This window comes from Falco punctatus, assembly GCF_963210335.1.
Source record: "Falco punctatus genome assembly, chromosome: 6".
NCBI lineage: Eukaryota > Metazoa > Chordata > Aves > Falconiformes > Falconidae > Falco > Falco punctatus.
In genome coordinates, this window is record NC_137585.1 from 81,985,807 (window position 1) to 81,999,866 (window position 14,060).

Sequence of the window (14,060 nt, forward strand, 5' to 3'; positions counted from 1 at the left end):
ATGTATACTGTTGTTCCTACTGGCATTTCAAGTAGCTTTATCAGAAAGAGGGGGAAATGTCCTAGGCACTGCATGCCGTCAGCCCAGATCTGCGCATGGGGACACTTCCTTTTAGCCAGTAAAGCCTGGGAAGGGAACCACTTGTTAAAATAAAGCCAGAGGTGATAAGAACTGGAAGACAGGCCGACCAACTTCCTACCCACAAGTTATTTACCAGCAAAACGGAATGGAGCTACTAGAACTGAAGAGAGCAAATAGCAAAGGACAACCATTGTTAGCTGCGTACTTGAGGATTTCCCATGGCTGGCAGTAGGTTTTTTGAAAAGGAAAGTGGAGGGTGCTTATTACACTTAAGTGCAATATGCTGCCTGAAGAAACTGAAAGCAATTCATCCATGCTGATGCACACCAGCATGCTTGGCAGTATTCATGCTCATGAGGGGAGGCTCCAACACTGCCTAGAAAATTCTGTGGCCTAGAGTGCACAGAAGTATGTGGCAAGATCTGGTGTTTGCACAGTGAATACATCACAACACGTCACCCGTAACTAACGGTGTACCCCAGGGATCCTTAGTGGGTCCATTCTTGTTCAACATCTTTGTTAAATGTCTGGATGATGGGAGAGAGTGTACCCTTTAATGAAACAAAACTAGGAGGAGTGGATGATACAACAAAGGGTCATGCTGCCACCCAGAGGGACCTCAACAGGCTGGAAAAATAGGCTGACAGGAACCTCATGGAGTTCAGCAAGGGGAAGTGCAAAGTCCTGTACCTGGGAAGGAACAACGAAGGAACCACAAAGACACCAGTACTTGCTGGAGGCCAACCCACGGGAAAGCAGCTTTGCAGAAAAGGACTTAGGAATCTTGGTGGACACTAAGTCGGTCATCAGCCAGCAGTCTGCCCTTGTGGCACATCTGGAGTACTGTGCCCAGTTCTGGACTCTCCAGTGCAAGAGGGATGTGGAGAGAGTTCAGAGGAGGGCCGCTAAGACGACTAAGGGACTGGAGCATTTCTTATGTGATGAAAGTCTGAGAGAGCTGGGACTGTTTAGCCTGGAGAAGCTTTTCAGGGGCTTAGGGGGATCTCATCAGGTATGAATACCTGAAGGGAGGCTGTAAAGAAAAGAAGGTCAGGCTCTTTTTAGTGGTGCCCAGTGACAGCACAAGAGGCCATAGGCACAAACTGAAACACAGCAGTTTCCTTCCGAAGGTCAGGAAACACTTTTTTACTCTGAAGGTGATTGAGCACTGGTACAAGTTGCCCAGAGACACTGTGGAGTCACAGAATGATCAGGGTTGGAAGGGACCTCTGGAGACCACCTAGGCCAACCCCCTGCTAAAGCAGCTTCACCTACAGCAGGTTGCACAGAGACATGTCCAGGTGGGCTTTGAATGTCTCCAGAGAAGGAGACTCCACAGCCTCTCTGGGCAGCCTGTTCCAGTGATCTGCCACCCTCAAAGTAAAGAAGTTCTTCCTCATATACAGGTGGAACTTCTTGTGTTGCAATTTGTGCCCATTCCCCCTTGTCCTGTAGCTGGGCACCACTGAAAAGAGCCTGGCCTCATCCTCTTGACACTCGATTTTAACGATATTTGTAGGCATTGACAAGATCCCCCCTCAGCCATCTCTTCCCCAGGCTACACAGGCCCAGCTCCCTCAGCCTTCCCTCACAGGGGAGATGCTCCAGTCCCCCCACCATCCCTGTAGCCTCCGCTGGGCCCTCTCCAGTAGTTCCCTGTCTCTCTTGAATGGGGAAGCCCAGAACTGGACACAATGCTCCAGATGTGGATATACTCTCTTGGCCTGCTGGCCATGATCCTCCTAATGCACTCCAAGATCCCGTTGGCCTTCTTGGCCACAAAGGCACACTGCTGGTTCATGGGCACCTTGCTGTCCACCAGCACTCCCAGGCCTTTCTCTGCAGAGCTGCCTTCCAGCAGGTCAGCCCCAGCCTGTACTGGTGCATGAGGTTGTCCCTCCCCAGGTGCAGGACCCTACACTTGCCTTTGTTGAAATTCATCAGTTCATCTTCCCAACTCTCCAGCCTGTCCACATCTCATTGAATGGCAGCGCGGCCTCCTGAGGGATCAGCGGAGCCTCCCGGTTCTGTATCATCAGTAAATTGCTGAGGGTGGCTCTGTCCCCTCATCCAGGTCATTGATGAATAGATTGAACAAGCCTGGACCCCATACTGACCCCTGGGGAACACCGCTGGCTACAGGCCTCCAGCTGGACTCTACACTGCTGCTGCTGACCCTCTGATCTCTGCCATTCAGCCAGTTCTCAGTCCACCTCACCATCCACCCATCTTACCCACATTTCCTGAGCTTACCTATGAGGATGTTATGGGAGACAGCGTCAAAGCCTTGCTGAGGTCAAGGCAGACCACATCCACCACTCTCCCCTTGTCTACCTATCCAGTCATTCCATCATAGAAGACTACCAGGTTCATCAGGCATCATTGCCTCTTGGTGAAGCCATGTTCACCGTTCCTAATGACCTTCTTTTCCTCCTCACGCTTCGAGGTGACCTCCAGGATGAGCTGTTTCATCACCTTTCCAGGGATGGAAGTGAGGCTGACCAACCTGTAGTTTCCTGGGTTGTCCTTCTTGCCCTTTTTGAAGACAGGAGTGACACTGGCTTTCCTCCAGTCCTCAGACAGCTCTCCTGTTCTCCATGACCTTTCAAAGATGATGGAGAGTGGCTTAGCAATAACATCTGCCAGCTCCCTCAACACTCAGAGGTGCATCCCGTTGGGGCCCATGGATCTGTGGGTGTCAAGTTTGCTTAAAGTAATCTCTAACATGATCCTGATTGACCAAGGGAGAGTCTTCCTTTCTCCAGGTTTCTCTTGCCTCCAGGGTCTGGGAGGGCTGGCCTTAGCAGTAAATACTGAAGCAAAGGCAGCACTTAGTAGTGTCCATCATTGCCAGGGTACCCACCTCATTCAGCAGCAGGCTCACATTTTCTCTAGCCATCCTATTGCGGCTGATGTACTTGAACAAGTACTTCTTGTTATCCTTGACCTCCCTCACCAGATTTAATTCCAAATGGACCTAAGTCTTCCTCATTGCCTCCCTGCATGTTCTGACAATGTTCCTATATTACTCCCAAGTGGCCTGTCCCTTTTTCCACATCCCATAAATGTCCTTCTGTTTGAGGTTTGCCAGAAGCTCTTTGCTTACCCAGGCAGGCCTTCTGCCTTCTTTGCTTGATTTCCTACTCATAAGGATGCACCAATCTTGAGCCTAGAGGAAGTGATGCTTGAATATTAGCCAGCTCTCTTGGACCCCCCTGCATTCTAGAGACCTGATCCATGGAATTCCTCCAAACAGGTACTTGAAGAGGCCAGAGTTAGCTCTCCTGAAGTCCAGGGCTGCAATCCTGCTTGTTGCCCTGCTTTCTCCATTCTCTGAATTCCACCATCTCATGGTCACTGCAGCCAAGGCTGCCCCCAGCCTTCTTGTCCCCAGCCCGTCCTTTGTTAGTACAAGGTCCAGTAGCACACCTCACGTTGCTGGCCTCTCCACCACCCGTGCCAAAAAAAGTTATCATCAATGCTCTGCAGGAACCTCCTGGACTGCGTGCACCTAGCTGTGTTGTCCTTTCAACAGATATCAGGGAGGTTATCAAGTCCCCCATGAGAACCAGGGCCTGTGATCATGAGGCTACCTCCGAGTGACTGTACAGGGCCCCACTGGCTTCCTCTCCGTGATCAGGTGGCCTGTAGCAAGCACCCACAACAGTGTCACCCGTGTTGTCCTGCCCCTTAATCTTTACTCATAAGCTCTTGACTCGTTCTGCATCGACCCCTAGGCAGAGCTTGATACATTCTATTTGCTCTCTCATGTGAAGAGCTACTCCACCACCCCTCTTCGCTGGCCTGTCTTTTCTAAAATGTATGTAGCCATCCATGACACCATTCCAGTCATGTGAGCTATATCCTATGTGCAAGTCTTTATCCTTGGAGGTATTCTAAAGGTATCTGGACACAGTCCTGGCCACCTGGCTGTAGATGACCCTGTTTGAGCAGTGGGGTTGGACAAGATAACCTCCAGACATCCCTTCTAACCTCAACCATTCTGTGCTTCTGTAATTCTCGGTTAGAGCCAAAATACCACATTAAACATTGTTGCAGACTTCTGCTAAAGGTCAGGCTTGGTTAACCCATCCACTGTGGATACTCAGTTGTGACTGTAGTAATCAAAGGCAGCTAGAGAGACACCAACCACATTCATCCCCAGTGGGGTTGTCTACAGAAGCCTGCACGCTTCCATCATGTTACCCCAGTGGGACATGTATAAGTGGGTGATAACAGAAAATATATAATGAAATTTCTAAGTCAATTTAGTAGAGAAATTTCTGGAGATAACCAGAAATTTTTCTTTCAAGAATATCAATACAGAACATGTTCTATGTGTACTTTATGTGCCTTATCTCAGAAGATAACACTTTTTTACTATATAAATGCATCTGTTTCTTAATATACTACTACTAAATTATCTGATAGTTTTACATAGTTCAGACATTATTTGAGTTCTGTGCTGTGTGATAACTCTAATGGAAATATAGTTCAAAGGCAGCCCATTTTTTAGTGCAGAGGACTCTTGCAACAAAACCTGACTGTGTCCCACTCATCACTGGGGCTCTGTGTTGCTCCAGTTCTTTCCCTGAGTCATCTGAAGTGACAAGATGGGTTAATTCACATGAGTGATGAAAGCAGCTGAGGACAGTGTTGTGCAGGCCAGTGAATATGCCACTGGGAGGATTCACAAATCCAGAAACCTCAGGATGTGCAAGAGTTCAGTCAAAACACAGGTTGCGGTGGCTGATATTTTTTTCAACATCTTTCTTCTATGTTTGATTTAAAGCTTGTTAACCTGGTGTGTGGATTTTTACTCAAGTTCAAGTGGGATAACCCTTGGCACAGTATGTTAAAAAGAGAAAAGGCTTTTACTGTGAGTGTGCTATTACTTATTGCTGAAGAAATAAGTGTTTGTGGTTTCCATTGCCTATAACCAGTGACAGCACAAGGTTTTAGTGAAGTAAGCTTAGACTGTGAGCAATATTTTTTAAAACATCAATACAGAGTTTGTTTCTGATGTACTTATTTGTAAACAAAAAAATCATTCTTGCTAGTATGCTGTGTAGAGCTTTTCATGCCACTTTACTGTGTGAATGAATAAGAACTGGAGTTGACATTCTAAGGCAAGTTTTACTTCTACCAGCCTTTTAATTTATGATCTTAAACACTGATACTATAAATGTTCAAAAATATATGTAATCTTATTCACAGCTACAAAGGTTTTTTGAGATATTCTTCAAAAGCAGTTCTCCTCAACAAGCCTTCAACAACATGAAGGAAGCTATAAGCAAACTTCTACTTATAACTGAGGTCTTCAGTGAATCATCTGCCTCAGGACCAAATTCTTTCAATCAGTAAGTGACTTGCAGTGATCATTACTATGTTATTGTCAAGATAACTTAGCTTCTTAGAAAAGAATAGAAATTATACAAGAAACATGACTCCTAAAATAAAACAATCCCCTGCTATTTCATTCTTCCTTATAAAGTGAGGACATGCTGCATTTAAGGAGTAAAACTGCAATATCTACAGTGTTTCCGGTTTGTGCAAAGGTTATGATGAATACTTAGGACCAGCTGCTATGTCCTGATGAAGCATTTCAGGCAGCACAAATGAACAGAAATTACTCACGGTTGGGCTAGTCGTAACATATATAAAGCTGTATTTCCCTTCAGTGAGCCTTTGGTCATATGTCAAATATTTAATGTTAGAGTAGCCCAGATGGTTTAGAGCTGGCTGCAGCAGGCAATCTGAACAAAAAACAGTGTAGAATACTTCATGAAATGTACCTTATGAGATACACCTAGGGAGCAACAGTCACATTACTGTGGGTGTTATATCATTGTAGTCACTTCTATTAGAGTGTTACAGTTCTTACACATAACTCAACCTTTATTATGTAATATTTTTATTAATTAAAATTAATTTGTTTGACATATGTCATATCCCTGACATTTTTATGATAAATACTAAATAAGTTACTGTTTATTACATTTATATGTTTTATAAAGCTATTTGAGAACCCAGATGTTTTAGTAGCAGTACTATAAAGCACATTATTTGACTTATGCAAGTTGGGAATAAAGCCTACATTGTGAGTGGAGAGGGTAGTGAGGAGGGAAAGAGTGTAACAGGGGTGGAACTATTTTTACAGTGGTTGAAATGCTAACATTTTTTTACCAATGGGGTGGATATCTCTTGTTTGTGTAACCCAAGACTTGCTTAGAGCTTCTGGCCCATGCCTTTAAATGTCCCCGTAGGTGCAGCACAACTCTTAGGCTTCAATAAGCCCAGAGAGTTAGTTTCACCATCTCTTGCCCCCCAGATGTCTTCAAGACTTTTGCAGGACCTAATTTTCATCAAAAGGCATTTCATCCTCCAGCGTAGTTCACCTCCCTCGCTGGTTTAAAAGTCAACCCTGTGAATACACTTTAATGTAGCACTGGTTTTGTCAGCTCACAGTCTGACTCAATGTATGTTTAATGCTGCTGTCTCTTCTTAGAAATTTCATTTAATCTGCATTGCATGCTCTCTCTTGACCTATGTGTGTACATGCTTGTGTGTGTTCTCTGGACCTGTGTGTATGTCATTGCAGCATATATAGGGATACAGATTAGTAGTGAACTTAGCAGTGTTATGTTGGACTTGATGGTCTTAAAGGTCTTTTCCAGCATAAATGATTCCACAATTCTACATTTCACAGCAGTACCTAACTAACCTCACTGAATGTGATTCCTGTTATATTGTATTTCAGATGCAGCCAATGTTTTCAGATGCTAACCTTTGACATTGGATTTGGCACCTCCATATACCCAGTAGTTCTTGAGGTGAGAAAATTACAGATTATTGCTTGACCCAAAAAATTTACACCAAAAAGAACAGAGGAGGGAACCTTCTTTGATAGGTACCCTCAAATCTCTGAGAAATATACAAATACATTAATATTAATTTTGCCTAAAAGTGGAGTGTTGCTGTGGAAGAAACCAGTTTTTAAGGGACAGATTTCCTGTGATGAAGTTCACCACACCATTAAAATGTGAAAAACTTTCAGGTTTGGCATTAAAGGACTATCACGCCAATGTGAATATCAGCAAAACAATATCCATGGGATGCACTGCATGAAAGTAGAGTTAGGTATTAACTGTGTCAGAACAAAGGTGAAGGGAAGAAGTTAAAATACCACAGTTGGCTTTTAATACAAATTAAAGTTCTCAATGAATTATATTGTACTTCTTCAGTTCATGAAGTGCTTTAACCTCCACTGTGCTGTCTTCTTCCTGGACCATCCTCTGGCCCTCAACAACAGAGAAATGTGACTGGTGGCATAAACTTCCTGTGCCAGTTTTGTACCACTCCTGCCTCAGAGCAGCCTGTTTAGAAATGAAAATTGTACTGCTTTCCAGCTGCTTCTCATTACCCCTATATATACACACTAATTGTACATACCAAGGTATATAAAATCTTTGTCCATATGATACAAAAAACCCCCAATGAATAAATATATCCTGGGAAATTACAGGAGAATACTTTTAAAATTCATCCTCAGTTAAAATCTGCTCAAGTTTCTAGTAACAACAGTGCAGTCAATATCTCCATCCTTCACAAAATAAATAAATAAATAAAAAATAATTCCTTTAAACACAAAGGAAAAATGGACATAAGAAAGAAAGTTTGCATAATCTAAAAGATCCATGAAGACTTTATTAATATCCTTAATTAGTCTGACAATAATTGTTTAGCTAGTGTAAGAAATGTGACCTGTCATAACAATTTAATAATTGTATACCAGCCTGTGAAAAAATTCTCCCAGGAGCTGCTTAAAAAACTAAAAATAAAGCATAGTGTTTACCTGCCTGCATAGTAGTCTCAACCATCAGCCATAATCCATACATGTACAGTAAATCAGTAGGGTTTAATAGTTTCTTATCAATTTATTAATAATTATTTACAATACTTATAAATAATAACTGTTTATGAAAATTCAAATCAAGCACATGAATAAAAGCTCTCACATGGGAATGTGATATTGTACTCTAGCCACTGGAGGTCAGCAAACATTGTGGTGCGTAGTTCTGACAGAAAACGTGGTACAGCATTTGTTATAATCCTGTCTGTTTTATTGGTGTTATTATCACTTTTTTCTTAATAAATAGTTCCAGTTTGGTATATGTGGTTATGAGAAGACTGGACTTGATATCCAAACTATAAATTCTTGCATTGTTTCCAACAGGTGCACGAAAACTTCGACTTTCAAGATGATGAATCAAATACTCAGGACCAAACTTTCAAAGAATTTCTTTTTGAAGATACCTTTAAATTTCTCTTATCTAATAAATCCTCAACATTCAGTTTCATAGAAGCTTTACAAAAAATATATGGATCAACTGTGAGCAAGGTAGTTCATTCCACCTTTTCCTTATTATTAATATGTGAAAATATTTCATTCTAAGTTGTGTGCCTTTCTGAAATCATAAGTGCCAACTTACAGAATTAAGTATTTATTTAATCAAAACTATCTGTTACTGAATTCTGGGGAATAAAACCGCAATTATATTAAACAATCTAATTTTCTTTTATAAAAATTCCACTCTCAAATTATGTAATTTCTCAAAGTACAGTACTTTAATTATGTATTTAAAATTTTAACAAAGTAATTTCCCCACCATTTTTTTAAACGGTCTTTTTTAATATACAGGTTTGTGTGTTTCATAGACCTAGAACTGTAGATTCATATAGATTCATGAGCATCACAATTAAATTTTGATTCCCACAGTTTTGTGTCTTATTTTAGATGCAAGATCCAATTGCATTTTTTTTTTTTTGCATTTATAGGATCTGTATAAAGTTTTCATCACTAGTGAAAACTATTTCTGACAAGCTGGGATCACTAACAGTATTTCTCCGTCTGGTGCATTTCTGAGGAGATCCCTGCTTGCAAGACTTACAGGGACTGAATTATCCATGTGACTTCTGCCTTTCAGACAGCTGTTGACTAGAAGAGGGTCATGGGTTCTAAATTTGTGATAGAATAAAGTGGGAAGCTGCAGACATGCACATGTATGACACGGTTACCTAAGTCTGTGTTCCATAGGAGACCATGCCACATTTCAAACTGTCCACTTCATTGTCTGTGCTTGCAGTCTCTTCCCGTGGTAGTTTCTGTGAGTACTTTTCTCCACAAAGCTAATGCACAGTCTAGTCTAGAATAAACTAGAATAAAAAATGGGAAGAGCTATCAAGGAGCGGGCTTGACATGACTTTGGATGAGGTTAGGGCAAGTTGGGAGCCGCTGTAACTTGTTCCTTTGATCACCAAAGGGATTGGGGTCTAATGAAAGCACATGGCTTTCCATGTGATTTCACCAGACTGTGCTACCCTTTCCTTCATAGGATGGAACTTACCACAGAGAAGATGAGCAATGTTTGTCTTTAGAAGAGATAAATTCAATGATTACTTTCATAAAGGAGCTGAAGAGTCTTGGACAATTTGAGCTGGTAAATAAATAAACAAATAAACAGAGTTTTGTTGTATTGGATACTTTTTTAATATAAATCTTAACTTTTTTTCCTTCATTACCATTCTTTGCTGTCTCTGGCCCATGCATTAGGCTGGATGGACAGGGAAGCAGGGAAATAGAGGTTATGCTGATCTTATTTTGGAGGATTTAGGGGATTTAAATTAAAAGAGATAAAGAAATAGAGCAGAGAATTTGAATTGAAGATTTATTGAAAAGAACAGCTAAAGCAGAAACAGAGACCAGAAAAGAGAAGGAAAGGAAAAGGAAGAAAACATGTAAATGACTGATGAGTTGGTAAGAAAATAGAATTACAATGAAGCAAAGCAGGTGTGAATGGAAGAACTGGAGACAGTACAGCACTGAGATCATGCCAAGAGAATTGATATAGGTGAAGAAGTGGTGAAAACAGCAAGTGGAATATATAATGTGGCATCTTTTTCAAACTTCAAGTGAGTTCGTTTTTGGAGAACAGAGATGGAGGAATAACCATCAGTGCCTGTGAATAGGCAAGGCAGTTAATGAGGGAAGTGGCAAGAATTGAGGAAACAAAAATCTGTAACTGGGTCTGTTATTCAGAAAGCCTGCATAATATAAGGATTCCTTCTAGATCTCCTGCTGGGTATCAGGGCTGGGAAATGATGAGGCTTTCTGAAGAGGGATTGAGTCTAATAGATCTGGAAGTCGAATCAGAGGCAAAGGAGTTAGACTTCCATGTCAATAGTAGTAATCCTGATTTGCAAGGCTGGGCTAGACAGTCCTTTTCTACATGTGGGGGAAAGAACACTAAAATATATATCCATGCATATGCTATATACACTGTCTTCTAATAATTGCACTACTTTGCATTTTACAAATATTATAATGTGCAGTCTCTAATCAGTGTCTCTCTTTTCAGCTTTTCCCTTCTGCTGCACCCAAGATTCAAACTTTCCTGCGTGACCTTTATCACATGGTAGACCCAATGAGGCGGCTCGGTTCAGTCCTGACTGTGCATTGGTTGCTTTCCAGTTTACTTGAACAATTCCAGTTCATGACTAAAGAGGCAAATACAAATCTTTCAGAATGGTAAGATAGCTATTACATGATCCATTGAGGGTAGTTCCTTAAATTATATTAATTACAGTAGCTCCAGTGAGAATCACAAAATTTAAAAAAAAGTAGATGTAGGTGGACTTACAACACTTGAGATGAAGGTCCATCATGGAGCAGTGTCAGCCATTCTGCTGTTAGAGTTGTAGCTAGATTTCTACATAGGACAGTTTTGTCCCTTTTCCTCTCTTTCTGATACAGAGGACTCTGGGTTAAAAAATTAATTAGAGCTACAATAAATGTTTTTTTAAGAAATATGAAGTAAATTAAGTAGGTTGTTTCTGAACAATAGTGAACTAAAACTTAGGATTGCTTACCAGGGTTAAGACTGTCTTTTAATTTATTCACCAATCAAAAGCAAAATCGTGAAGAAAATATAAAATTTCAGGTGAAGATTTTTCCAAAAGGGACTAATAATTTCCTGTGGCTCTAAATTTTCTGTCCAACAAGTGACAGGCTGAAGAGCATAATAGTCTGAGAATGTAATTTTAACTTTTTTTAAAAAGCTGGAAAAATATTGTAATGACAAGGTTAGATCCATTGAGCTTCTGGCGAGAAAATTTAACATTCAATAGGAGGGAGGGAGAAAAGAAGGAAGAAAAGGAGGGAGGGAAGAAAAGGAGGAGTATGGAATTAATGGAAAGAAGAGGAAAAGTTGTAGTATACATATGTTTAGTCTAAAATTTGTAAAAAAGTGGGTTTGGGGCTCATTATCTTTTGGCTAATGATATTTCATATGCATATATGCCATACTTTACTGATTACACAAACAAGGGCTTTGGAACAGAGGCACGTTAGACAGAATGTGTGCTCCATTCCACTGAATCTCAAGTTAAACGTGTGAATGACAGTATTTTTTGCATTTTGCTTGGAGAATGCTGTAGTGACTATATAAGGCATCTGTAATATTTTTTAAGTTTTAATTTTGTTCCTTATTGAATTGGGTGCGGCTTTCAGCAAGTCAGTAGTTATCTATATGGTTGTTTAGCTATGAAGTAGAGCTTATACTTTACCACTGTGCTAGGTAACTGTTTATTAGTGTTTTGAAAATACATAGCTCCATGAATGTGCTAAGTATTGTTGTTACTGCTGGCCACTCCATGAAAAGTAACTCAAAGATGCAGCTGCTTGCATTCATGTGTGAGCCCTTGCCCTTTTGCCGAAATATTTAGGTTTGCATATCAAAGCATACCAACCTTTGGCAGTTTTCTGTTCTAAGCTGTGCCACTCACTCACTTTGAGCAAGCCCCTTGGCCTCTTTTTCTTCAAGTTGAATATTATTGTATGTGTATAAATATGTAGAAGTGCCATTACCTTTCTCCAAGGCATGGGCCAATCTGCTGCTTTGCACTGTATTTTTCCAAAATGGCTAAGCTAACAATGCTATTCTGTCTATTCACTGTAAAAAAACCATGTGTTTTGACATTGCTAAATTGTAATCTTCCACTCCTATACCTACATGCATGTGATGGTGATGCATGTGTCAGATATGCACGTAATTGTACTTAATTGCAAGGAAGAAAGAGTTTAGTAGAGCTTACTCCCCAGATAACTCAGGTATGCATTCTCTTTGAGCTTTGATTAATCTCTTTTGAGATTCCCAACTTTGATGAGTTTGTATATCAAAACACTTTTCCTGAGTTTCTTCAGTTAAAGTGAGGTTGTTTTGTTGGTTTTTTTAACAGTTCTTATTTCTCTGACTATGCAAAATTGGTATTTCCATTTACAAAATCCAGTGATTTGCATAGCTAATTGTCCAACCAGACAAGATACTTATGGGAAAAATAATGACTTCTGAATTAGGTCATCTTATTCTGCTCACTGGTTATGAATCCATAGGATGGAGACAGGATTTAAAAAAGTTTCTTGGTCTACTATTCTTAACCTATTTCATCTACATGACTAGTAATGAAATCTTAAATGGTACTAGTTTATTCTGTGAATTCCTTCCACAGGAGAAGCAAGAACTGTAGAAACTCATCTCAAACTATAATGAAATGGTTAGAGCCTAGGTTAGAAAGACTATCTCCAATGTATTGGAAAAACATATGAGAAAGTTCTTTGAAAGTGATGGAGTGGTACTTTTTAACATATGCACTGAAATCAATTTTCTGCATTGTTTGTGCACTGTTTTTCAACTCTATTCAGTTTCAATTTGTGATATGACTTAAGACATACATCATTATTGCCTTTCAGAATAGTGGCTATGAAGTATCATGGCAAGTATGTTTGACTGTGCCAGACAGCAGGGTAGCATGGGAGAATCAGATTAGTGAGAAAAGCTAACCCTTCTGTTTTTGCATAAGACAAATTCTTAAGCAGATTAATAAGGTTGCAAATGCTTTTATGAAATCAAATTTGGAAAAGTGTTACTAGCCTCTCGTGTGCAAAGTCAAAATAGAAGCAGTAGCTGTCAAAATGAATTTGGACTGAAAATAATTTATTGGAGTTTAACTTGGTCATGCTTTTCACCTGGGCACTTTAAGAAACAAACATGGTTTGGTCTATGGGGCAGCAAGGAAGTTTGGATAAGATCACCGATCTGCAATGGGAGGAATAAGAAAGGAAAGGAGGAAAGGAGAGAGTCAGTTGAGATTAAGTGCCAGAAAACAAATCCGACTCTTGAGTCTGCAATTTTGTATTTCTCTTTTGAAGATAGGCACAATATAGTATGGTGAACCAAACACCTTCGTGGAAACTTTGTGACTGAAACCAAGCAGACACTACAAACTAGAAAGTTCACACTGCCATTTAATCAAACAGAAACAAATTGCTCATGATCACATCTCACAAAATTACCTCCAGTGCCTCCTCAAGAGATACCTACAAAACATCATCTAAAGAAATAAAATTCATAACTCTACTGAATACTGAAATATGGTCTCAATGTTGACTTTACAACCAATTAAAAATTGCACTATCCACAGCTAACACATCCGTTGGAGGCCCCAAAAGTGACTAGATTTTTTCCTTTTTGTATTTTAATCTTATGAAAGATATCCCCTATTTCTATACATCCTTCATTGCTGATGTCTCTGATTGCTCAGACCATCAGACTACATTACCATTGCTGCTGTCAATCCTCTAGATTTCTCATTTGCTGCATCAGAGAGATTCCCAAAGGACAGGTTCACTGTCAACAGTTTGGGATCTTTCAAAAGGTACATTCATAAGCATGGGCTCACCTAGGGTACCTGACGTGCAGTCATTAGTTTCATTAGAGCTAATTGCAAAGTGTGTAGGCAATGTGCACATCTGTGCTTGATAGCTCCTCTGAGATACTAACAAAGGGCCACTGAAACAAATAAAGGACCCTTCTTGAGTATCAGCATGTGAAGGAAAGGACTCTGCAGAGCCCAGGATCCCA

The 14,060-nt window shown here is 40.4% G+C and overlaps 1 protein-coding gene across 3 annotated transcripts in view; it reads left to right on the forward strand.

Annotated features, from left to right (window-relative positions):
• Nucleotides 1-14,060, forward strand: part of CPED1 (cadherin like and PC-esterase domain containing 1) — a 159,106-nt gene that overhangs the window by 67,380 nt on the left and 77,666 nt on the right. For all 3 annotated transcript variants that reach the window (XM_080393906.1, XM_080393908.1, XM_080393907.1), the window contains exons 8-12: nt 5,299-5,441; nt 6,842-6,914; nt 8,318-8,482; nt 9,477-9,581; nt 10,500-10,669. In XM_080393906.1, the coding sequence (XP_080250032.1) occupies nt 5,299-5,441; nt 6,842-6,914; nt 8,318-8,482; nt 9,477-9,581; nt 10,500-10,669 (656 nt within the window). The remainder of the gene's footprint in view (nt 1-5,298; nt 5,442-6,841; nt 6,915-8,317; nt 8,483-9,476; nt 9,582-10,499; nt 10,670-14,060) is intronic.